At 44.2% G+C, this 26,926-nt stretch overlaps 1 protein-coding gene across 1 annotated transcript in view; it reads left to right on the top strand.

Annotated features, from left to right (window-relative positions):
- LOC132780139 (latent-transforming growth factor beta-binding protein 4) overlaps window positions 1-26,926 on the top strand; it is a 95,407-nt gene that overhangs the window by 59,096 nt on the left and 9,385 nt on the right. The window contains 22 exon segments of the mRNA XM_067460851.1: window positions 2,706-2,780; window positions 3,683-3,805; window positions 7,215-7,379; window positions 8,974-9,147; window positions 10,799-10,894; window positions 11,041-11,172; window positions 12,303-12,428; window positions 12,564-12,689; window positions 13,769-13,894; window positions 14,100-14,225; window positions 14,518-14,643; window positions 14,737-14,862; window positions 16,208-16,333; window positions 16,500-16,622; window positions 17,335-17,466; window positions 17,836-17,967; window positions 19,392-19,517; window positions 19,709-19,852; window positions 21,621-21,845; window positions 22,128-22,196; window positions 23,856-23,984; window positions 25,540-25,689. Of these exon segments, the coding sequence (XP_067316952.1) occupies window positions 2,706-2,780; window positions 3,683-3,805; window positions 7,215-7,379; window positions 8,974-9,147; window positions 10,799-10,894; window positions 11,041-11,172; window positions 12,303-12,428; window positions 12,564-12,689; window positions 13,769-13,894; window positions 14,100-14,225; window positions 14,518-14,643; window positions 14,737-14,862; window positions 16,208-16,333; window positions 16,500-16,622; window positions 17,335-17,466; window positions 17,836-17,967; window positions 19,392-19,517; window positions 19,709-19,852; window positions 21,621-21,845; window positions 22,128-22,196; window positions 23,856-23,984; window positions 25,540-25,689 (2,877 nt within the window).

Here is a 26,926-nt window from a genome sequence, read left to right as displayed (position 1 = left end):
GAGATCTCCGGCTCACAATTCCAAATCCAGGATCCCAAAAGGTGTTGCATAGCATTTAAAGTGGAATCGTAGTTCTGTAACTATGTAGTGTGAAAAGACCCTGGTTCATTCCTTGGAAGGGTTTTGCCCTTTTAAAATTATTATTATTATTATTTCCAAAGTGTGCATGTTATATCATAACTATTGTGATGGCACACCTGAGCCTTTGGGGGAAACGATATTATCTGGCTTTACTCGGGGGTTATCTGATACCCTCTGATTAGATTAAGACCCTTTAACATTGAAGCACTTTAGGCAAGGTGAAAAGATAACTGAAAACAGGATGAATAAAGGGTTAACTCCATCTGGGACTATCATAAGGTAACTTAAAACAGTACATTACAAAGAAGAGATTTTGCTGGTTGCTGTCATCTTTCTGGAATCTTCTGCCTCTGATGCACAGGGATGGATTACAAATTTTTGCATATAAATGTCTTAATCTTCTCTCCTGCGAAGCTTAGGCTGGCCAAAAGCTTCTGTTGTCCTTTGGACTGTTGATATAAAAATATTGCTAAATGAAAGTGCTAAGGATGCCTGTTTGGATTGCTTGGGCATAGGATTCCAGACAATATCCAAGCCTCTGTAGCTCTGCTGCGGAAAGAGGAGGAGTCCAGCAAGAGCTCTAAACAGGGAAATGGAATAGACCAACTAAAATTGACCTCTGGGGGGATTTTAAGTTCCACTCAAAAACGAATACAAATGAAGTTATCTACACTATTGGGAAGGCCTATAAACAGGAGGAACTAAAGCAGAGGAGAAGAAATGGCAGAGCTAAGACTATTGATATATAAAGCTGCCAATAACAGTAGTAATTTTACACTTTCTAATAGTAGTAAAACATATGTACTTATCTGAAAGAAAACTTCCTAACTCTACACTGAGATAATAATAATAATAATAATAATAATAATAATAATAATAATAATAATGAACTTTATGTCCCAGCTCCACTGGCTGCCGATTTGCTACCGGGCCCAATTTAAGGTGCTGGTGTTATCCTACAAAGCCCTAAACGGTTCCGGCCCAAAATACCTTGCGAACCGCATCTCGGCCTACGAGCCCACGAGGACCTTGAGATCATCTGGGGAGGCCCTTCTCTCGGTCCCGCCTGCCTCACAGGCACGCTTGGCGGGGACGAGAGAGCGGGCCTTCTCGGTGGTGGCCCCCCGGCTATGGAACTCCCTCCCTGCTGAGATCAGACAGGCGCCTTCCCTCATGGCCTTCCGCAAGGGCCTGAAAACCTGGCTCTTCGAAAAGGCCTTCAACTAAGTGCTCTGTTTTTTGGAATGACCACCGGAATGGGCTATGACTATGAGATTGACTATGACCCCAAACTAGACGAAGCGGATTTTTAGATGTTGTGTTATGGTCTTGATCTAATGTAAATTGTTGTCTTTTCTATGTTCTGTACACCGCCACGAGTCGCCCTCGGGCTGAGAGTGGAGGTTAACAAGTGCAAATAATAAATAAATAAATAAATAAATATATTCCACTTTAAGTTCCGGAGAGACTCGGAGCGGATTACAATAAACAATATACACATATGAGGCAAACATTCAATGTAAGATAGAGTCTTACAATATATTGCCTTAGCAAAGCCCTTAACAAGCAATGTGTGTGTGTGTGTGTGTGTGTGTGTGTGTGTGTGTACAATGTACATAGGAGCCCCCGGTGGTGCAGTGGGTTAAACCGCTGGGCTGCTCAGCTTGTTGACCGAAAGGTTGCAGGTTCGAATCCGGGGAGCGGTGTGAGCTCCTGCTATCAGCCTCAGCTTCTGCCAACCTAGCAGTTTGAAAACATGCAAGTGTGAGTAGATCAATAGGTACCGTTCTGGTGGGAAGGTAACGGCACTCCATGCTGGCCACATGACCTTGGAGGTGACTACGGACAACGCCGGCTCTTCGGATTAGAAATGGAGATGAGCACCAACCCCCAGTGTCGGACACAACTGGACTTAATGTCAGGGGAGCCCCCAGTGGCGCAGTGGGTTAAACCCCTGTGCCGGCAGGACTGAAGACGGACAGGTCGCAGGTTCGAATCCGGGGAGAGCACGGATGAGCTCCCACTATCAGCTCCAGCTTCTCATGCGGGGACATGAGAGAAGCCTCCCACAAGGGTGATAAAACATCAAAACATCCGGGTGTCCCCTGGGCAATGTCCTTGCAGACGGCCAATTCTCTCACACCAGATGTGACTTGCAGTTTCTCAAGTTGCTCCTGACATGACAAAAAAAAATGTCAGGGGAAAGCCTTTACCTTTACCTACAATTTACCTAAGGTATTCAAAGGTGACCTAATTGTACAAGGCTTCCAGTTACTTTGAAAACATTGTATTGTTTCATTTCTAAGGAGATGAGTTAATTCATCAAATTCTGCAAAGTTTAGCCCTTTGTCCCAAATTTGTCTCCCTGTTTCTCCCCTCCCAGACAGCTTTTGCACTCTCTTACAGCCACCTATATCATGGGGCAACCTGAATTCATGCCAGGAAAAGGCAGGTGCAGAAATCACTGGCACTGCTTTTAGCTCAGTCTTAGATTCCAGAGCATGGCTCAGTGGAGAAGCATTTGCTTGCTGGAGGGTACAGGGCGAGACATGTGGACAACATGGCAGCAAAGGCTTTCCTTGAATCCTTTCTATCTTGTGTTCTGTCCTTTCCCTCCACAACAGGAGCCTCTAGTCCAGTGGGGAGGAACGAAGTGGCCTGCCCCAAAGGCTTCCGGCGGCTGAATGGTTCCTGCATTGGTGAGTAGGGAAGGGATGGGGTGGACACAAGCCTTCTCCCACATGTTCCCTGGGATTTTGGTGCACCATTAGATGCATGGTATAACTATAACTGGTTGTTGTTTATGTGATGCAGATTGACATACTCTCCAACTGTCCTGATTTGGGAAGAACAGTTCAGATTAGCCCTCTGTGGGCTCTTCCAGGCATGCAATATATCCCAGAATCTGATCCCAGGTTTAAATTGGATTATATGAGTCCAAACTGCTAGATAATCTGGGATAAACTGCCCCCCTTGGCGCAGTGGGTTAAACCACTGAGCTGTTGAACTTGCTGACCAAAAGTCGCAGGTTCGAATCCGGGGAGCAGCATGAGCTCCCGCTGTTAGCCCCAGCTTCTGCCAACCTAGCAGTTCGAAAACATGCAAAATGTGAGTAGATGAATAGATACCACTCTGGCGGGAAGATAATGGCACTCCATGCAGTCATGCCGGCCACATGACCTTGGAGGTATCTATGGACAATGCCGGTTCTTCGGCTTAGAAATGGAGATGACTACCAACCCCCAGAGTCGGAAACTACTGGACTTAATGTTAGGGAGAAACCTTTACCTTTACTAAATGTCCCAGAAAGTTAGATGCAAATTGTGACCTTGCCTTCATACATGATACACATGAAATGATACAAAATTCAAGTGACTGGTGGTAGCCTTTAAAGTGGTTTGTTAACATGGATGTGCGAAAGCAATAAATATGTTTATCAGAAGTCTGTTCCGTTGCAATCTAAACTTTTTCTCAGAGGATTCCTTTTGTTTATAGGTTCAGTTGTGATAATCTTGTGTATTAATATATGAAACCAGTATCTCAGTTCAAACCTTCCATTTTCCCTATACCCTCTCTTTCCTCTCCTTCCTCTACTCCATAGATGTAGATGAGTGCCAAGAGGGCAGCTTCTGCCAAAATGGAGACTGCACCAACACGCGTGGCAGCTTCACCTGTGTTTGCCATGCGGGCTACATCCTCGACTCATCTCGCAGCAGCTGTATCTGTAAGTTTGGCAGAATGCGAGAGGGAAGTAAGACTGGAGAAAGCTGGTAAACAACACTGTGACCCCATAGTTATATTATGTAACATGACTTTTGGTCCTGGGTTATCAATGTCATTTCCTAATTGGTTCTGTCATAATACGTGGAAAATGTTTATTAAACTAGGGGCAAAATGTCAACATTGGGCACTGGATGGGCTCTGAGAAAAGGGAAAGCAGCTGCACAGACAGATAATAATAATAATAATCATCATCATCATCATCATCATCACCTTCATCATTGCCATCATCCTCACCTATATAAATAAAAATATAATGTTCGTTTGTGGGATTAACATAACTCAAAAACCACTGGATGAATTGACACCAAATTTGGACACAATACACCTATCAGGCCAATGAGTGACCATCACTCATAACCCCCCCCCAAAAAAAAAACAGCGGAAAGGACTTTAAACGCCAAAAAATTAAATAATGAAAAGCTAAATGACAATACAGAAAAAAGGGAAGAGGGAGGGAGGGAGGGAAGAGGGAGGGAGGGAAGGAAGGGGAGAAAGGAAGGAAGGAAGGAAGGAAGGAAGGAAGGAAGGAAGGAAGAGTGAAAGAGGGAGGGAAAGAAAGAAGGAAAGAGAGAAGGAAGCATGGAAGCAAAGAGCAAAGGAAGGAAGGAAAGGTAGAGAAGGAAGAAAGGAGAGGAAGGAAAAGGAAAAGAAAAAGAGGGAAGGAAAGAGGTAAAGAAGGAAGGAAGGAGAGAAGGAAAGAAAATAAGGGAAGGAAGGAAAGAGGGAGCAAAGGAAGGAGGGAAAGAAAGAAAGAGAGAAAGATGGTGGGAACGAAAGAAGGAAGGATGGAAGCAAAAAGCGAAGGAAGGCAGGAAAGAGATAGAGAAGGAAAAAGGAAAAAGAGGGAGGGGTGGAAAGAAGGAAAGAGAGAAAGAAGGATGGAAGCAAAAAGAGACGGAAGAAAGGAAAGAGGGAGCGAAGGAAGGAGGGAAAGAGGGAGGGTAGGAAAGAAGGAAGGAAGTATGGAAGGAAAAAGCAAAGGAAGGAAAAAGGTAGAGAAAGAAAAAGGAAAAAAGAGGGAGGGAAGGAAAGAAGGAAAGAGAGAAAGAAGGATGGAAGCAAAAATGAAAAGGAAGGAAAGAGGTAGAGAAAAAAAGAAGAAAAGAATAAGGGGGAAGGAAAGAAAGAGGTAGAGAAGGAAGGAAGGAGAGAGGGAAAGAAGAAAAGGGAAGGAAGGAAAGAGGGAGCGAAGGGAGGAGGGAAAGAAGAAGAGAAAAAGGAGAGGAGGTTGGCCACAGCAATGAGTGGAGGGTATATAGCTAGTAATGCAATAAAGAGGAATAAGAGAACTCTGAATTCACTCAGGTCAGCCTGACCAGTGCTGCCCCCCACTGTCTGTTACATGGAAAGTATTTCAACTGGGAGCAATTGCACGAAGGCAAGGTTTTTATTACACAACTACTCGCCTGATTCTTGGAAATATTCACCGAGTCTGGATCATGTCATATTTTATTTGTAATGGTCCCATGTGGGTGTTTTTTTCCACTGTTGCTTTTTATTTTATGTCTTCTCACAAATCTGTTAGGGGAAAGAACTGCCTCACCGTACCTTTTGACCCATGGGGCTTAACGCTGTCCGTCAAGAGATCACCTCTGAAACACAATCTCCTCCAACTTTTATTATCTGGCCAATCTAAAGAAGAAACAAGCCAGATGGACGTAAACAAATCTGGTTCCAAAATAACAGCAAATCTGACACAAATCTCAGTTTCACATAGAACAAAACGATCCCTTTGCAAGGAAGGTGATGTCATTCTCAAAGCCAGGATTTTTGTATCTGCGCTCAAAGAAATAGGGATTATATGGGCTGCTGTGAGTTTTCTGGGTTGTATGGCCATGTTCCAGAAGCATTCTGTCCTGACGTTTCGCCCACATCTATGGCAAGCATTCTCTGAGGTTGTGAGGTCTGTTGTAAACTAGGCAAATGAGGTTTATATATCTGTGCAATTGGCCACCTTGATTAGCATTGAATGGCCTTGCAGCTTCAAAGTCCTGCTGTTTTCTTCCCAGGGGAATCCTTTGTCCAGAGTGGGAGAAAGAACTCTTGTCTGCTTGAGGCAGGTATGAATGTTGCAACTGGCCACCTTGATTAGCATTGAATGGCCCTGCAGCTTCAAAGCCTGGCTGGTTGCTGCCTGGGGGAATCCTTTGTTGAGAAGTGTTAGCTGGCCCTGATTGTTTCATGTCAGGAATTCCCCTGTTTTATGATGATGATGATGATGATGATGATGATGATGATGATGAAGAAGAAGAAGAACTTTATTTTTCTACCCCGCCTCCATCTCTTACATGGGGCCCAAGCCCAGGCAGAATACAATTAAAATAAAGTAATAACAATTAAAACAGCATAAGAACCGCATAAAACAACATAACAAAAAACATAACAAAAATAGCTAGCAACAACAATAACAGCAGACTAATTTTGGAGTGGGGAGGAAAACCACTATGTGAACTAGTTAAAGGATAAAGTGGGTTAGTAAGGTAGATGACAATGTATTGAGGCATAGGAAAAATCATGGAAACAGAGCAAATTAACAGGATCAGTTAATATAATATAATACATCTGATTGAATGATAATTCAAGTCATAATACAGGGTCTGGAAAAGAAGCCCTATGAAGAGCGGCTTAAAGATCTGGGCATGTTTAGTCTGAAGAAGAGAAGACTGAGAGGAGACATGATGAGGGCCATATATAGATATGTGAGAGGAAGTCATAGGGAGGAAGGAAGAAGCTTGTTTTCTGCTGCCCTGGAGACTAGGACACGGAACAATGGCTTCAAACTACAAGAAAGGAGATTCCATCTGAACATGAGGAAGAACTTCCTGACTGTGAGAGCCGTTCAGCAGTGAAACTCTCTGCCCCGGAGTGTGGTGGAGGCTCCTTCTTTGGAAGCTTTTAAACAGAGGCTAGATGGCCATCTGGAAGGGGTGCTTTGAATGCAATATTCCTGCTTCTTGGCAGGGGGTTGGACTGGATAGCCCATGAGGTCTCTTCCAACTCTATGATTCTATGATTCTAAGGCTTTGCAAGCCCAGCAGGCAGACTGTAGGTTGTATGTGCTGACCCTGTCTGGCTTTTCTCTCCACTTCAAAACAACATATGAGCTATTGGGCCCCCCAGGAGAAAAACCCTGCCAACCAGTGGTTCTCAACCTGTGGGTCCCCAGGTGTTTTGGCCTATAACTCCCAGAAATCCCAGGCAGTTTATCATCTGTTAGGATTTCTGGGAGTTGAAGGCCAAAACATCTGGGGACCCACAGGTTGAGAACCACTGCAGTCCAAACCAAAGCAATTGTGGTCACTAATACTCCCTTCCTCTTGCTTACAGCATCCTTCTCTCTTTCCCTGCAGCCCATCACGTGATCTCTGAGGCCAAGGGTCCTTGCTTCCGTGTCCTACGAGATGGCGGGTGCTCCCTGCCCATCCTGCGTAACATCACCAAGCAGATCTGCTGCTGCAGCCGAGTGGGCAAGGCCTGGGGCCACGGCTGTGAACGCTGCCCAGCTTTTGGCTCAGGTGAAGGGGCTTGGCATAAGGGAAGGCTGGTAGTGGTAGTGGTAGGAGAGTCTTCCCAGCAAGTTTCTCTGCTGTGTCCAAGCCTTGAATGGATGTTAGAAAGAGAATAGGACCTTTGTCTTTCTTCTAAGAACAAAAGAAGGGTGTGCCTGAGCATGTGCAGAGTGCTTTCTCCCTTCTTCCCTGCACTACTCCCTTGTGCACTCGTATGTAGATGCAGACACACATTTAAGGGGATAGGCTTGAAGAACACTGAGTGTTAATAATTTTGCAGTATAGTGGCATAGTACAATATAGTAATATATAATGCGAATATTGTGCTATTTTAATAATTATAATATATTGTATGTGCATATAATATTGATCATAATCCCCAGAGTCAGACACGACTGGACTTAACATCAGGGGAAAATCTTTACTTTTTACCTTGTAATACCACCTGGAACTCCAGGTCTCGGCAGTGGCCAGAGCATTTGCAAAATTAAAACTTGTGTGCCAGCTGCATCTGTACCTTGTGAAATCTGACTTGGCCATGGTAGTCTACACTCTTGTTACATCCCGTATAAGCTACTGCAACGCACTGTACATGGGGCTGCCTTTGAAGACTGTTTGGAAGCTTCCAATGGTCCAACGGGCAGCAGCCAGGTTGCTCACTGAAGTGGCATTCAAGGAGCATACAACTCCCTTGTTATGCCAGCTCCACTGGCTGCCTGTTTGCTACCGAACACAATTCAAAGTGTTGGCTTTAGCCTATAAAGCCCTAAACAGTTCCGGCCCAGCTTACCTGTCAGAATATATCTCTCCCTATGAACCACCTAGGAGTTTAAGATCATCTGGGGAGGCCCTGCTCTCGGTGCCGCCTTCTTCGCAGGTGCAACTGATGGAGACAAGAAACAGGGCCTTCTCAGTGGTGGCCTCTCAGCTGTGGAACTCCCTCCCTAGGAATATTAGATCAGCCCTTTCCCTTCTGACCTTCGGCAGAAAAGTGAAAACATGGCTTTTTGAACAAGCCTTTGGGAACCTAGTGCAATAGATAAACACGGAACTATGTGAAATCGAATACTAGAACGGCTTAGACGATGTTTTTGGACAATAGTGAAGGTAGTGGTATTATATGCTTTTAAAGTTTTTAATGTACATAGTTTATAATTCTGTTTTAAATATTTATTGTAATTTTACATTGTTTTAATGGCATCGAATAGCTGCCTATGTTGTAAAGCTGCCTTGAGTCACCTTCGGGTTCAAGTAAGGCGGGGTAGAAATATCGCAAATAAATAAATAAATAAATAAAATTATATATTTTATATTTCATGTAATATTACTAATACTGTGATACAGTACAATATAGCAATATATAATACTAATATTTATTTATTTATTTATTTATTTAATGTATTTGTGTACTGCCTTTCTCAGCCTGTTGGCGACTCAATATTGTGCTATGCTAATAATATAATATATTGTATGGACATATAACTTGTGAGCCACTCTGAGTCCCCTTTGGGGTGAGAAGGGCGGGATAGAAATGTCGTAAATAAATAAGTTCTAGACAGGTTACTGATTGAGAGTTTCATTCTTCTCCTGTTTTTGGCAGATGGATTCAAGGAGATCTGCCCAGCTGGGCCTGGCTATCACTATTCAGCCTCTGACCTTCGTTATGACACTCGTTTCCTTGGCCAAGATCTCCCTCGAGTGCCAATCAGCCGCCAGCAACCAGGACGGGAACCTGCTGTCAGACCACCTCGGACGACGACAGCACCAGCCATCAGTAGGTTACCATCTTGCTCAGATCTCTGTGAATGTTCAGAGGCAACCCAGCTCCCTGGGAAGCCAACGTGGGATAGTAGTTTGATGAGTCCAGGGTCCGAATTCTCTTTCCCACCTAGCCATGGGAACCCATTCTCATAGTCTGGGGAAGACAATGGCAAGCCCGCTCTGAATCATTGTTGCCTGGAACACCTTGTGGTAGGATGTTCATACGTCAGTGTTGGCTTGAAGGCTTGAACAAGGGGCTTCTTCCCTTATTGTGGGGAAACTGCCATGTGTGCAGAGCATTCAATGGGAAATGGCAAGAGCAGGCTTGCCTTCTGTAGCAGGGACAGTACTAGTTTACCCCACACAGCACCCCTCTGCAAAGAGGGGTATTGTATGTGTGGGGGGGGGGGCATTTTTTCTGCAGCAGTGACTGATGGAGTATTAATGCTTCCTGCCTGTTGCACTCCAGAACAGGAATAACCTTCTGACTTTAAACACCACACATTGAATAGGAAAAAAACAATCCTTTTATTGAAGATAAGTAAAAAGCCCCTGGTGCCTCCGGAGCCCGTGGTGGTGCAGTGGGTTAAAGCGCTGAGCTGCTGAGCTTGTTGACCAAAAGGTCGTAGGTTTGATTCCGGGGAGCGGCGTGAGCTTCCACTGTCAGCCCTAGCTTCTGCCAACCTAGCAGTTCGAAAACATGCAAATTTGAGTAGATCAATAGGTACCGCTCCGGCGGGAAGGTAACGGCACTCCATGCAGTCATGCCAGCCACATGACCTTGGAGGTGTCTATGGACAACGCTGGCTCTTCGGCCTAGAAATGGAGATGAGCACCCCACCCCAGAGTCAGACATGACTGGACTTAATGTCAGGGGACAACCTTTACCTTTTTAAAGTAAAAAGCAGCAAAGTAAAAAAGCACTTTAAAGAAATAGGTACATCCAATTTGGTAAGAACATAAACAGGAACAAATTAGTCCAAGGTAGAGTTCAGCAACGTCCATAAAAGCAAAGTCCACACATCTCCAATACAATCCAAAAAATCAGGAATACATTTAACCAAGGCTTGGGTAAGCAATCATGAAATATAGGAATCCAAAACCATGAATGAGAAATATCTTAGAATGAAACTTCAAAGCAAGGTTTCCATAAAACAAGGATGAGAATTTGGTATGATTCTAAACGATGCTTCATCTGACTACACATCCCAAACTTCAGACTTTTATCCCCTCATTAGCTAGATCACTGGCAGTCAAAAATTGGTTTCTCTTTAGTTGAAGCTTTGGTATTGTTTTCTGCCAAGCCTGGTAGATCGCCTAAGCCTTTGCACAGCCCTCCTATTTTGACTGAACTCTTCTCATCTATCTCTTAGCTCGTTATCTGTTTGCTCTCGTGGGTCGTTATCTATTTGCCCTCTTGCCTCGCCATCTATTTGCTCATTAATTTCTGCAGGTGCATCCCCACACCCCTCAGGGACATTCTCATGGGAAACTACAGAGATCTCCTGGCCATTCTCTGCATCAATATCGCTGACCAAACCATTGCCATCTTGAAACTCATCTTGAACTTCATTAACATCATTCCCCACATCCAAAGCACCCTGACCACAGGCTGAACTCCAACACTACCCACCTTCATGACAGATGTCTCCTTTCCTTCACAGTTCGCTGGACTCCCTTGCCTACTTCCCTGCAGGGCCGTCAGCCTCCCTGGCCTGTGCCCACTGTACCAGCTGTACCCCCTGAGCCTTCTGTGCCAGGTAGGTGGAGTGAGGCTACTTCTGGTTATCATATCCATCTGGGTTGATTCCATTGGCAGGGCAAAAGGAAGAGCAGCATGGTGGTTTGGGGAAAGATATAGGATCTGCAGAAGACAACCAAGTGGTGACATTCTTTCTTCCTCCAGTGGCTGGCCAAGGTGTTTGCGAGAGACGTCCCCAGGTGTGCGGTCCAGGGCGTTGCATCCCTCGCCAGGGTGGCTACACTTGTGTCTGTGAGCGTGGCTATTGGCTGAGCCCTCAAGGCACCCACTGCGTCGGTGAGTTGGGCAAGGAGGCAAGTGAAAGGGGAAGCTTGGAAGGCGCTCCTCTAGGCACAATGCCTTTGAGGAGTTGCCATCATTCAAACTGTCTTGACATCCACAGCTACTGATTGAATTGGAAGGACATTCTGCATATACTCAGAGATGGGCTTAGTGGAGAATATTTCTGGGGAACACCAAGTACCAGTAGTTTGGAGGGCTAAAGAGAGCTGGCCAGTTTGAGAAACCAAATATTGAGGGGTGGGGAGTTTGGCAGGCTGGGTGCAGGTAAAACTTGTTGGCCATCCCAAGTTAGTATTTCATTCAACACAAGATGGGCATTGCCAGGAGTTTCTCCAGGAAAACTATCCTAAAATATACAGCAGAGCATCCAAAAAAAAACAGGGTACTAAAAGTTGAGCATCAGCTCCAAGATGGACATTGCCAGGAGTTTCTTTGAGAAAACTATCCTAAAATATACAGCAGAGCATCCAAAAAGAAATAGGATACTAAAAGTTGTGCATCAGCTCCAAGATGGGCATTGCCAGGAGTTTCTCCAGGCAAACTATCCTAAAATATACAGCAGAACATCCAAAAACAATCAGGATACTAAAACTTGAGCATTCAGCTCACATCTAGCAAAGTGTGAAGTGCCGTGTGATGTGGCTGTAAAGAATTGAGAGCTTAAGAGGCAAACATGCAGAGTCCAATCTTAAAAAGATCACAAAAGGTTTATTTACAATAACAAGAAATAACTGCATTTCTTAATAATCAGGAACTGGGTCTGAGCTACTCTAACACGCGTCGCTTCTAAGGTTTCAAGAGAGGGAAAAACTCAATTGCTACATCTCTCCTGACACACAAGCAGAGAGAAATCTCAAAGCACACAGCATATACTCAGATATAAAAGACTAAAGTCAGATTCAAAAGGCTTCTAGTAGAAAATTATTCATTTTAAAACAATCAGAATGAGAACAGAAACAGAGAGGAGAGAAGAAATTAATTACATTCCAACTGTCATACAGGAGACATGGAGGAAGGGAAATCCTTAGTCTATCTGCTCCTCATTGAGGACTTGAATCTTTGGCACTGTGGGGTTGAATTCCAACATCTACCCCTCAGCTTTTTCACTTTTTCCTCTCCTCCAGATGTGGATGAATGTCGACGCAGCCCTCGTCCCTGTGCTGGTGGCCGCTGTGAGAATTCAGTGGGCAGCTTCAGCTGCAGGTGCCGGGCCGGCTACCAGGCTGACCCATCTGGCTCAGAGTGCCATGGTATGTTCTGCATGGGCACAGAGACCCTCACCCCCTTGAAACCCCTATCTAAAAGTGTTTAGCTTGCCTCTTTGTCTGCTTTTGTCTCATGGTGGTTCGCTGCTTGCCTGTTTACTTTCCGTCATTCCCTTCCAGACATTGATGAGTGTGCCAAAACACCTCCACCCTGTGCCAATGGACGCTGTTACAACACACCTGGCTCTTTCAGCTGCTCCTGCCCCAGTGGCTACCAACTTGATCCAGTTGACTTTGAATGCCGAGGTAAGAGGTACCAAATTTTGAGAGACACAGAGGAATGGCATAGTCTTTCCTTCCCCTGCTTTGTATTTTTGGTTAGTGTTCTGTGGAGAGATAAATGGCAAATTGTGTCAAATACAATTGAACCACAGTCCCTTGAAAAGGAAAGCAACATGGAAACTGTGTGAAGAGCTGCAAGGTGGTTTTGTCTGGAAGAAAATTTAGGAATCAGTTTAGGGTTATGATTATGACTATTACTATGGTTGTTGTTATTTATTTATTGTTGTTGTTGTTGTTGTTGTTGTTGTTATTGGAGCCTCCGGTTGCACAGTGGGTTAAACCACTGAGCTGCTAAACTTGTTGACCGAAAGGTCATAGGTTCAAATCCGCGGAACGGCATGAGCTTTTGCTGTCAGCCCCAGCTTCTGCCAACCTAGAGTTCAAAAACATGCAAATGTGAGTAGAGCAATAGGTACCGCTCCGACAGGAAGGTAACAGCGCTCCATGCAGACATGCTGGCCACATGACCTTGGAGGTGTCTACAGACAACGCTGGCTCTTTGGCCTGGAGATGAGCACGGACCCCCAGAGTCAGACATGACTAGACTTAATGTCAAGGGGAAAGCCTTTACCTATTATTATTATTATTATTATTATTACTACTACTACTACTACTACTACTACTACATTTACCTTACTACTACTACTACTACTACTACTACTACTACTACAATATGTGGATTGGGCACTGGAGAACTAGTGAGCTGATTTTCACCCCATGATCACATGCTGGCCCTTACTAGTTCATCTGTATACAGTAGAAGGGATGTCACATTACTTCTCTTCAACTATTTTCACTGATTTTTCAGATGGGATTTTGCTTTGAGGGATTTTGATGGGATGAGTGACCTAAAGTGCTGTATTGGGATTGATCTGGGGACATTCGGCACTATTTTTGGCTGGGAATCACCATAAAATGGGGTGAAGTTTTTTAGAGGGGTGGCTTGGGGGAGCTGTGGAAGTGGAATTTATAGGCCAGGTTTTCCCCCATCTTTGCTTTAGCTCTTTTGCATTCCTGATCCTCTTCTCTTTTCCTCATTACAGATATTGATGAATGCGCCCAGAGTCCACCGCCATGTGCCCGTGGGCGCTGCCATAATTCACCCGGCTCTTACCGTTGTGCCTGTCCTACAGGCTACCAACCCGGCCCCACTGGAACAGAATGTTTGGGTGAGAGCGTTGCACCCTTTCCGCTGTCATGAAGGTTGGATGGATGTCTCTAGGTTGGGAGTCTTCTGGGTTATTCTGATACTGCAGCCCTTTCCTTCCTTGGGATGTAAGCCTATCCCCCAGCTTACAGACCACTGGCGTGACTCCCCCAACAAGGGGCTGGAAGTTTGGGGAAGAAGCTGCCATTTATGTTGTGTTTCTGCAGATGTGGATGAATGCCGGGAGAGCCCTCCCATTTGCCAGCCAGGCCGCTGCGAGAATGCACCAGGCGGATACCGCTGCACTTGCCCGATTGGGTATCAGCCCAGTCCACAAGGGACACAGTGTGTTGGTAAGCATGTTTACAATGGTGTCAGGCATTGCAAGAGACAGCAGAAGCGATTGCCCCGTATTTCTGCTACCAAATGCCACTCCATTTCCTTGGCCCAGCCTGGAAGTGTGGCCTCAATGGCAAGGATTGTGGTCACATGTAGAACATGTTTTCTTCTCTATCCAATTCAGGGATGGATCTTTCAGGGTTGGAGGGATGGTGTTAGAATTTAGGTGCACCTTTTGTGATGTACCTCTCCATCTTTGACCACCTGTTGAATAACTCTCCGTCTTTGCCCTCTGCATGTCCGCAGATGTGGATGAATGCCAACAGACCCCTCCGCCTTGTGGCACTGGGCGCTGTGAGAATGTGCCTGGTGGCTATCGCTGCCTCTGCCCTACTGGATTCCGGGCCAGCCTTACTGAGAACCAGTGCTTGGGTGAGAAACTGGATGGAGGATTTACAGAGAGGGTTTTAGGGAGGATAACCCCAGAGCCCTTCTCTCTCTGATGGCCCCAACTCTCTTCTACAGACATTGACGAGTGTTCGACGGGAACGCCCTGTGGCTCCCAGGGACGCTGCTTCAACACGGAGGGCTCTTTCCGCTGCCAGTGCAACCGGGGCTATCGGACAGAGGGGACGGGCTCATCCTGTGTGGGTGAGTGCTGAAGCCAGAGGGAGCTATGGCTATTTGAGGGTGGAAAGCACATTCCAGTGGGTGGATTTAGCACCCTAGGTGTAAGGAATTGACCTACCTTAAAGGGTTGGTGCAATAGTCAGAAACCAGACCCAACTTGCTAAAGCTAAGGAGAGTTGAGGGGAGGAGCAAACGGCAGCCTCATAGCCAAGAATGCAGTCTGATGGGCTCGTGAAATTAAAGGGAAAAGCTCAGCAACTGGAGATGAGCAGAGTCAAAAGGGAGAGAAGACACTGAGGCAGCCATTTTTATATCAGTTAGGAGTTTAGTGGAGAAGAATACAATCAGGAGTTTGAAGGGAGAAGGAAGGAAGGAAGGAAGGAAGGAAGGAAGGAAGGAAGGAAGGAAGGAAGGAAGGAAGAGAGTTTGGGAACTGTTTGTGGTTTAACAATACCTCTTTGAGAATAATAGTTAATAGGCCTCTATAGTGTTTAGAGTGCTGTGAGAGGAAGGGAGATTCGAAAGGTTTAAAAGATTTTGTTTGGATTTCCGTGTGTGGAACTTTGTTTTAAGAAACTCAAGATAAAAGTAACATCCTCTGTAAGAAGTAAAGCCTGACAAGTTATTTGAAACCATTATGCATATTGACTGTTCAAAACAAACAACATTTTCCTGTTTAATTTTAACTGAAGTCTTCATGTGGATTTTTGAACACCCCAGTTGAAGGAGGTGGCCTGTTAAAATAATAAATTGGTGGCAGCAATAGAAACCTTTAATAAATTATAGGAATATATATATATATATATATATATATATATATATATATATATATAATAGCAAAGGCAAAATATAAAATACAGTGTTAGCTTCCCACTCTCTGGCTTTGTGTGGGTGAGGATGTGTGTGTTCTGATTCCCTCAAGACCTTGCCTTGGGTTAGACCTTGTCGTATGTCCTTTGTCCTCCATCTTGTGTGTGGTGTGCCTGTTGCAGATTCTGCTTTCCGTCCCTCCCTCTTTGTTGGTGTTTGTTGCTCTAGGTTTGAGGATTTGGGTTCCTCTCCTTCCATGTAATTCCTATTGTTGAGCCAGCTTGAAGTGGGTGAGAAGTGTGACCTTTGTAGATGGGTTGCTGTGAGTTTTCCGAGCTGTATGGCCATGTTCCAGAAGCATTCTTTCCTGACATTTCGCCCACATCTATGACAGGCATCCTCAGAGGTTGAGAGGTCTGTTGGAAACTAGGCAAGTTTGCCTTCACAGGTGGGGAATGCACCCTGTCTGTTCTTTAACCTCCTTCCTCTCCCCTCTTCCAACCCCTTTCCTTCTCATTCCCTTTCCACCTTCCCACTTGTCTGTCTGCACTACCAGATATTAATGAATGCCTGGAGGGAGACTTTTGCTTCCCGCGGGGAGAATGCCTCAACACGGAGGGCTCTTACACCTGCCTATGTTCCCAGGGATTCACTATCTCTTCCAATGGGGCTTCCTGTGTGGGTAAGGACCTCATGGGGCAAGGGGAAGGGTGTGAGCATCAGGTGGTAGGTGGTTCTGGATTATTTGGATGGGGCCCGTGTTCTCAAGTGCAGGGCTATTTGGGATTCAGCCTTTTGTCATGCTGTGTACCTATGCTCTCTTTCTCTCCCTTCCCCTTCCCAAACAGACATCGATGAATGCCAGAGTGGCACCGCATGTACTGGTGGGCACTGTGCCAACACTGAGGGCTCTTTTGATTGCTACTGCCCCCCTGGCACCCGCAGCAGCTCCAACAAGGCTTCTTGTGAAGGTGAGGAGCAGATGCACTCCAGAATCTTGAAAAAGCAGGTCTCTGTAGTTTCATACGATCATGGAGCTGAAAGAGATCCCAAATGTCATCTAGTCCAACAATCAAAGCACTACTGACAGATGGGCATCTTTCCAAGAAAGGATTATAATTACATTATAATATTATGATCAATATTATATGTAAAAATAATATATTATATTATATTATATTATTAGCATAGCACAATATTAGTATTATATATTACTATATTGTACTATACCACTGTAGTGCAATATTATTACTAACATTATATGTAATGAATAATATACAAATATATTGTATTATTATTAGTATTATATTGCATTACATTATAATATTATGATCAATATTATATGCATATACAATGTATTATATTATTAGCATAACACAACATTAGTATTATATGTTACTATATTGTTGCTGGAGGGAGGGGCTCCCAACTAATGGCACAGGAGACATTACTAAAAATGGAAGGGGAGCTTCTGCCCAACCTATCATGACCAGGGCAGAAGGATCCTAGGCATTGGCATTCTTCCAGCCTCACCCAACAGCACAAGATTTAAAAAACATCATAGGCTGGCCTTGGAAGCTAACATGCTACTCTGAGACATGTGTATGTTTGGGAGCCTCCCTTTCCTGCAACCTTTCCTGTGCTAAGAGAATACCGAGGTTGTCTTTAATGTCATCCTTGTAGATATTGATGAATGCCAAGAGTATGGGGCAGCCCTCTGTGGGGCGCAGCGCTGTGAGAACTCTGTCGGCTCTTATCGTTGTGTGGCCCAGTGCCCAACAGGCTATCGAACTGGTGCTACAGGAGACTGCAATGGTGAGTCTCAGCTTTCTGGGTATTTGCCCCTCATGCCCCCCTTCATTTGTAGTGTGAGGGCTGACAAATCTTAGCATCTCTTCTGGAAATACCATGATTTTTTCCCATGAGTCCAAGGCTGCCAATGCAGCCCTCTGTCATTGGAAGTAAGCCTGCCGCTGCCTGGTTGGAGTTGCAAAGGGGTTTGCTTCCTGCTACTGCACATGTTAAAATGCATGTGTATGTCCCCATGCTGCCACACACAAACCATGTGTCATATGAACCTCTTTCTTCTTGAGAAGAACATCTACTCAGAACGTCCTGCCATTTCTTTGAGCTTCCTATTCACCGCCATTCCCACCACCCACACTGGTGTCTTCTTCCTTACAGACATCAACGAATGCCAGGAATATGGGGCTGCCCTATGTGGGGAGAAACGTTGTGAGAACACTCTGGGCTCTTACCACTGTGTGGCTAGTTGCCAGACTGGGTACCAAGCCACAGCTGCTGGGGACTGCATAGGTAAGTAAGGGGGATGGGCACAAAATAATAATAATAATAATAATAATAATAATAATAATAATCTTTATTTATACCCTGCCACCATCTCCCCAACGGGTACTCGGGAGAAGAGGGGAATATAAATAAAGTGTATTATTATTATTACTAGCTGTACCCACCATGCGTTGCTGTGGCTAACCTTCCCTCCTTCTTTCTCTCCTTTTTTCCCGCCTTCCTTCACTCCCTCTTTCCTTCCTTCCCTTTTCTTCTTTTCTTCTCTTTCCTTTCATTTTTCTCTACCTCCTTCCTTCCTTCCTTCCTTTCTTCCTTCCTTCTCTTTTTGCTTCCATCTTTCTCTCTTTCCTTTCCTCCCTCTTTTTTCCTTTTTCCTTGTCTACCTCCTTCCTTCCTTCCTTCGCTTTTTACTTCCATCCTTCCTTCTTTCCTTCCTTCTTTCTCTCTTTCTTTCCCTCCTTCCTTCACTCCCTCTTTCCTTCCTTTTTTCTTTCCTCCTCTCCTTTCTTCCTTCTCTACCTCTTTCCTTCCTTCCCCCTTGTTCGTTTCTTCTCCTTTCTCTCCTTTCTTCTTTCTCTACTCTTTCCTTCCTTCCTTCACTCTTTGCTCCCATGCTTCCTTCTCTCTTTCCTTCTTTCTTTCCCTCCCACTTTCTCTCTTTCTTTCTTTCTTTCTTTCTTCCTTTCTTTCTCCCCTTCCCTCCCTCCCTCCCTCCCTCCCTCTTCCTTCTTTTTTCTGTATTGTCATTTAGCTTTTCATCATTTAGCTTTTGGGTTTTTTAAGTCCTTTGCACTTTTGGGGGGGGGGGGGGGAGGTATGAGTGATGGTCACTCGTTGGCCTGATAGGTGTATTGTGTCCAAATTTGGTGTCTATTTGTTCAGTGGTTTTTGCGTTATGCTAATCCCACAAAAAAACATTACATTTTTGTTTATATAGATTACTAGCTGTCCCCTGCCACGCATTGCTGTGGCCCAGTTTTTGTAGATGTGTTTTGTGTGTATATATGTGTATATATATGTGTGCTTGCGTATATATGTGGTTTTGTCCATGCGCTTTAGTGTCTTTTTGCTTTTTCGGCTTTTTAAGTCCCCTTTGCTGTGTTTCACAGTGTTTTTATGAGTGATGATCACTTGTTGGCCTGATGGGTGTCTTGTGTCCAAATTGGGTGTCAATTCGTCCAGTGGCTTTTGAGTTATGTTAATCCCACAAACGAACATTACATTTTTATTTACATAGATTATTATTATTGTTGTTGTTGTTGTTGTTATTATTATTATTATTATTATTATTATTATTATTAGTCTGTGCAGCTGTTTTCCCTATTCCCAGAGCCCATCCAGTGCCCAATGTTGACATTTTGCCCCCACATGCATTGTGTGACTTAATCATATATATTCCCTAAGTAAATTCCAGTTCTGGTGTGTTGCAGATGTGGATGAATGCAGGAACACTTCTGCATGTGGGGCCCATGCTGTCTGCCAGAATCTGCCAGGTTCCTTCCAGTGCATCTGTGACCAAGGTTATGACAGCACCAGGGACGGGCGGAACTGCCTAGGTATGTGGTGGTGGTTGGCAAGGAAAGGGGAGAAGGGCATGCAGGAGGCACTTTTATGGTGCACAAGGGGCCGAGTGGGTTATCATTGCATGGTGCTGAAGAGGTTGGGGAAGAAAGGAGGAGATAGTACCAGATGTCCAGTGATGGATCTCTCCCTATTTATTACTCCCATATTCTTCTCTACCTCACAGACACCAATGAGTGTGAGACGATGCAAGGGGTGTGTGGAGCTGCACCATGCGAGAACGTGGAAGGCTCCTTCCTCTGCATTTGTCCACGGGCTGGAGAAGAATTTGACCCCATGACTGGACGCTGTGTTGCTTTGCCGGGTGCTGGTGAGAGGAAGGGAGGTTGGAGGGCAGGCTGGGCAACCTTCAAAAGACATAGCTGGGCACAGCTGGAGTGAAGGGTTCAGTGAAGAACCATGAAATGGACCAAGGGGTGAGAGAAGATGGGTTGATTGTGGTAGAGTCGAGAACCCACCACTAAATTTGGCAAGGGTCTTCAAAGATCATGAAGATCTATCTTTCCACAATGAAAGAAGACACTGATGTTGGGTTAGGTCAAACTGTGTCCATATTAACAATGGAGATTGTTGGGGAATCTGAGCTGTGAGGCTCAAAAAATAACTCTCAGTTGGGGTGGTTCCATCATAAATATAGCAGAGTACTATAAACAAACTTCATAACCTCATGTGATGAGTTGGGATAAGCTTCTATTCCTTAGGATAGGGGACGGTTCCACCTTGTCTCCTGTGCTATTCTAATAATATAATATAATGTAATAGATTGTATATACAAATGATATTTATAATATTGTATATACAAATGATATTTATAATATTGTAATGCAATCTAATACTACTAATAATATGATATTATAATGTTATAACTATATATTTGTATTACATGTAATATTACTAAAATATTACAATATAATGGGATAGTACAATATAGTAATATTTAATACTGATACTGTATTATGCTAATAATATATTATATCGTATGTATATATACTTTGTAAGCCGCTCTGAGTCCCTTTCGGGATGAGAAGGGCAGCATATAAATGTCATAAATAAATAAATAAATTAGGAAGGCACACGATTGCAGAGTCAGAACTTTAGGTTCAAAAATATTTATTGAAGTAAAAGAAATACATTCTAGATAAAAAAGGTCTTGGAGCTAACTAGCTTACTAAGTCTCTAAAAAAATAAAAAGTCAAAAAATCCATGCAGCTACATTTTGCCTTGAGAGGCAAAATGTGCATCCTCAGTGGAAGGAAGGAGAAAAGGCAGAAGAGACAATGGAGGCAAATGGCCACATGGCCAGCCCAGGGCAATAAAAACACCTTTTTAAAAAAAGGAAGTTCCCTCACAGGGGGAGGAGATAGTGGCTGACAAAGCCCTTTTGGGAAACTTGCATGGTAAAGTTGGGATTGGAAACCATTGAGGACTGGAGACTTGATGACACAAGAGACTTCCTTTTTTAAAAAAAAAAAAGGTATTTTTATTGCCCTGGGCCAGCCATGTGGCCATTTGCCTCCATTGTCTCTTCTGCCTTTCTTTCCTTCCACTGAAGATGCACATTTTGCCTCCCTCTTAAGGCAAAATGTAGCTGCATGGATTTTTTTTTGCTTTTTGCCCTTTTACCTTTCTTAGAAGATGAGAGTAAGCAAGACCCTTTTCTATCCAGAATGTATTTCTTTTACTTCAATAAATATTTTTGAACCTAAAGTTCCCTCACAGCGGGGAGGAGACAGTGGCTGACAAAGCCCTTTTGGGAAACTTGCATGGTAAAATGGGGAATGGAATCCCTCAGCTTAATCCTATCTCTAGTCTTGCTACTCATTGAGGACTGGAGACTTGATGACACAAGACTCTTGTGCAGTCTAGGAATGAAACCCAACAGATATAATACTCACAATTATTCATTTCAGATTGAAAAACAGGTTTTCTGACAGTCAGGAAACTCAGTTGTGAAATATCGGAGCCCGGCAAGAATGTTGTGCTTCTAGTACTAATTAAGTTAATTACTACTCAGCCCAGGGCAATGCCAAAGCTGTTTCCTCAACACAGTGCTCATTTTCAGAGACTTTGTCTTCCAGCACGTCCCCCAGCCATACCCAGGCGCCCCGAAGCTTCGCGGCCTGAGTCCCGTCCCTCCGCACCTGGTGACAGCCTTCGCCGCGAGTGCTACTACGACCCCGATGCAGCACAAGCTTGCGAAAATGTCTTGTCTTGGAATGCCACACGGCAAGAGTGTTGCTGCAGCCTTGGCCATGGCTGGGGTATTGACTGCCTCATCCAGGTGTGCCCTTCCCCAGGGACAGGTAAGGCCGGATACCTATGGATGAAGAAGGAAGTACTATCTTCATCTTCCAGAATGATTCAGCTCTCTCACTGGCCAGATTGCCTTAATGGTGCACAGGACTGTAGCACACATAGTCTTCCAAAATTGTCATATTTAGTTACCAGGGGTGTTATCAGCATCATTTGCCAAATAATTTTGTGGGAGGATGAGCTTACTTGGGGTTGCCATATAGACAATGCAAGATGAGGTGTGTGACGTCTGATAAATCTTGGCTGCTGAAAAACACCTTCTTTCTCCGCAGTGGAATTCCAAGCCTTGTGCCCTCATGGTAAAGGCTATGCTGCCCCCATTGCTGGAAGTGCTGTTGCAGGTAAGAATTGCCATGGTGTGAGTATGTGTTGTGCACACAGTCACATAATATGGAGCTTGGGTTTGTTCTTGGGAGGGAATGGGGGATGACTTCCTTGTGGCAGTAGGTATAATAATAATAATAATAATAATAATAATAATAATAATACACCACTAAAGGTGGTCCCAGTGGTGATTGGCACACTGGGTGCAGTACCTAAAGACCTTGGCCTGCACTTAAACACAATCAGTGCTGACAAAATTACCATCTGTCAGCTGCAGAAGGCCACCCTACTTGGATCTGCATGCATTATTCACTGATACATGACATAGTCCTAGACATTTGGGAAGTGTCCAACATGTGATCCAATACAACAGCCAGCAGAGTGATTTTGTTTGCTGTATACTAATCTTGTTGTGTTTCTAATAATAATAATAATAATAATAATAATAATAATAATAATAATTTGTGATACGAAATCCAGCATATAGATCTCGTTTGCTGTGACATACTGCGGTTTTATATCAGAATAATAATAATAATAACAACAACAACAACAATTGTGCCGTTTTGTAAACCGCCATGAGTTGCTCTCGGGCTGAGAATGACGGTATGGAAGCATAGTAAATAAATAAATAAATAAATAAACAACCAATCTTACTTTTTGAAATCCTGGTTATTCCAATGTGCTTTCAGTGATTGAATGTAAGATACTCCCTGACCAAACTTTGCACAAAATGTCCTTAGAAGCACTTTATTTTATGGTTTGTGCAATTAAATCCTCCTCATTCCCGGATCCTCCTCCTTATAATTTACATTGTCCTATCTCCCAGTGTTTTAAAATTTTATCCTTGAATTTAGCCCTGCCCAGTGAAATCTTCTGTGTTTTTAATGTTTGATTTTATATTGTTGTGTTGTTTATTATATTGGTTTTGCATTTTATGTAAAAAAAATTGGTTCTATTATGTTTTGTGTTATATTGTGTGTACTGTATTGATGGGCGTGGCCTCATGTAAGCCACACCGAGTCCCCCGGGGGAGATGGAGCGGGGTATAAATAAAGTATTATTATTATTATTATTATTATTATTATTATTATTCTTTATACTCCACTTTTCTCCCTTACGGGACCCAAAGTAGCTTACAACATCTTAAAAACATGAGGAAGAACATGAGGAAGAACTTCCTGACTGTGAGAGCCGTTCAGCAGTGGAACTCTCTGCCCCGGAGTGTAGTGGAGGCTCCTTCTTTGGAAGCTTTTAAACAGAGGCTGGATGGCCATCTGTCAGGGGTGATTTGAATGCAATATTCCTGCTTCTTGGCAGGGGGTTGGACTGGATGGCCCATGAGGTCTCTTCCAACTCTTTGATTCTATGATTCTGTGAAAAACATACAAACAACAGATCAAATATATTGTCGAAGGCTTTCATGGCCGGAATCACTGGGTTGTTGTAGGTTTTTCCGGGCTATATGGCCATGTTCTGGAGGCAATTTTTCTCCTGACATTTCGCCTGCATCTATGGCAAGCATCCTCAGAGGTAGGGAGGTCAAACAGATCAAATACATCAACAATAAATATAAATATCATAAAATAAGCAATTTATAAACCAAACTAGAATATATAGTCACATTTAAATCATGAGATTCCCTGTTTTGATCCATCCTTTTTCCCCCATCATAGATGTAGATGAGTGCACACTCTTTAACACCCAGGTTTGCAAAGGTGGTGTCTGCGTGAACAAGAGCCCTGGTTACTCCTGCTACTGCCCCAATGGCTACTACTATGAGATGCAACACCTAGAGTGCATTGGTAAGTCATTTGGATGCCCTTCTTTTTCCTCCCCTAGGACTCATTGTTCTGTAATGGAATGGGTGTAGTTACGGATTCCCCAAGAGTTCATTTGGTGCTGAATACTATCGTAGCATAGGTTTTATTAATTGTAAATGATGCGATGGATGGTACACAGCAGAGTAGCATCCCAAGCCCTTCACAACCCATGATAGACCTGGGTCCTACTATGATGGCTATAGGGCAGCAGTTCTCAACATGGGGATCGCGACCCCCAGGGGGGTCGTCTGGTCAATTCAGAGGGGTCGTGAGGCCGCCTCCTTTGGCCCCGCCCCCTTCACCTACTCAAAATGGCTGGGCGAAGCCTCCCTTGCCTGCTGGTTGGCGAGGTCAACAGCCAGGCAAGGGGGGGCTCCGCTTGAGACCTGGCCTTGCACGAAGCCTCCCTCACCTGGCTCTCCCTGCTTGCTGGCTGGCAGGGTTGTGAGGGGGGCTTTGCGCCAGGCCAGGCCTCAAGTGGAGCCACCCTTGCCTGGCTTGCAACCTTGCTGACCAGCGAGGGCAAGAGCCAGGCAATGGGGGTTCTGCTCGAGGCCTGGCCTTGCACGAAGCCTCCCTCACCTGGCTTCACCAGAGGTCCAGATCCATCATTGTTTGGGTTCACAGTGCTCTCCGGATGTAGGTGAACTACATCTCTAAATCATTGTCAATTCCTCCCAACCCCCTCCAGTATTTTCTATTTGACATGGGAGTTCTGTGTCCCGGGTTTGCTCCAGTTCTGTAATTTGTGACGGTTTCAGTGGTCTGTGGAAGTCAGAGCGGAATCGGTTGAAGGTACTGCAAATCCCATCATCTGTTTTCCATATTCCCCCAAACATATTTTTTTTCTGATTAATCACAATGCTTTAATTATGTTGAATTTGTAGCAATGAAAGCACATCCTGCATATCAGATATTTACATTACGATTCGTAACAGTAGCAAAATTACAGTTATAAAGGAGCAATGAAAATAATTTTATGGTTGGGGGTCATGACAACAGGAGGAACCATATTTAGGCGTCACAGCATTAGAAAGGTTGAGAGCCACTGCTCTAGGGGATCCTTGGTTTGGGGTGTACTGTTTCCCAGTCCAAGGCCTCTGGAAGAGTCTCAAGTCTGTGGAAACAAATACAGAAAATCAAAGTGCCCCAAGTGTGATTCACCATCTTCCCACTAGCTGTGAGAATGATGCAAGCAGGTTAGTAACAGTGGAAAATTCACTCCCCCGGTCCGTTCCCAGCCTTTGACTGCCAAGCGAGTGTAAGAAATATCTGGCAGGGTCGGTAATGCAAATCACTGTGTCACTGGACAGCTGTTAATGTTTGGCCAAAATGCTAACAAGGACTCTTCAAGCCAGCTGCCTGGTGACAGGAGCCCAGCTAACCAAGCTCATCTAGAATGAGAAGGGGAGTATTCGCATGGGGGCAATAGACCCTCACTTTGTAAACATCCCCTTCTGTTAGCTTTGCTGGTCCCACCTGGCTCCCTTTTGCTTGGGACCCTGAGAAAAAGGACAGGTCTTTTTTTTGTCCCCAGATAATGATGAATGCCTTGATGAGGAGACCGAGCCTTGCATAGGAGGGCGCTGCATCAACACTATTGGGTCCTACTACTGCTCCTGCGCCTCCCCACTCATTCTTGATGCCTCCCAGCACCGTTGTGTCACCAACGAGAGCCAAAGCTTGGGTGAGTCACCAGAAACCCATACCTGCCCTTCCTCTTCTTCTTCCATTCTACTGAGATCCCTGGAGGATCTTGGAAAATCTCAATGCCAGTGTTATCATTTTGCATCTGGATGGAGAGTCAGCGTGGCATAGCGAGTTGGATTGTGACTCTGGAGATCAAGGTTAGATTTCCTACTCAGCCATGGAAACCCCACTGTGTGACCTTGGGCAAGTCACTCTCAGCCTCAGAAAACCCTGTCATCGGCTGACCTTAGGGTTGTCATCAATCAGAAGCTACTTGAAGGCACACAACAACAGCAACTATTTATTTATTTATTTATTAGGATCACTAGCCGTCCCCTGCCACGTATTGCTGTGGCCCAGTCTGTGTATATGTGTGTTGTGTGTGTATATATGTGTTTATGTGTTTGTATATATTTGTGTGTGTGTGTGTGTGTGTGTGTATGGGTGTATATATTTGTGTATTTGTGTGTATGTATGTGTATGCATGTGTATATGTATATATGTATGTGTGCATTTATGTGAGCATGTGTACATGTATATATGTGTGTATGTATATGTATGTGTGTATATGTGTATATGTGTGTGTTTGTGCATATATATATATATATATATATACACGTGTGTGTGTGTGTGTGTGTGTGAATGTGTGCATGTGTGCATGTGTATATGTATATGAGTGTATGTGTATGTATATATGGTGTATTTTGAGGGGTTTTAAGTCTGTTTCGCTGGGGTTGTGTGTGTGTGTGTTTAGGGTGATGGACACTTGTTGGACTGTTAGGTGTATTGTGTCTAAATTTTGTGTCAATTCGCCCAGTGGTTTTTGAGTTATGTTAATCCCACAAACGAACATTACATTTTTATTTATATAGATTTCGATCCCGTCCTTCTCGCCTCCGAAGAGGGACTCAGGACAGCTACCAACAGGCACCATTCGGTGCCAAACAATAAACAAGCATAAAATACATTTAACCTACATTAAAAACAATTATAAATACATTAAAACAGTTCGCCATTTCACATCATCTTCCAAATCAATCCATTGCCGTCAGTTCAAACAGTCCATCAAAAACATCTTCAATCCATTGCCATCAGCTAAAAACAGTTGGTTAAAACCATCTATTCTGCTAATGCTTGGTCCCATAACCAGGGTCTGAGCTTCTTCCAGAAGGTCATGAGGGAGAGGGCAGATCTGATCTCGTTAGGGAGGGAGTTCCACAGCCGAGGGGCCACCA

This window comes from Anolis sagrei, chromosome X, assembly GCF_037176765.1.
Source record: "Anolis sagrei isolate rAnoSag1 chromosome X, rAnoSag1.mat, whole genome shotgun sequence".
Classification (NCBI taxonomy): Eukaryota; Metazoa; Chordata; class Lepidosauria; order Squamata; family Dactyloidae; genus Anolis; species Anolis sagrei.
The sequence above is the reverse complement of the archived record's forward strand: the minus strand, read 5'-3'. Positions and strand labels throughout refer to the sequence as shown.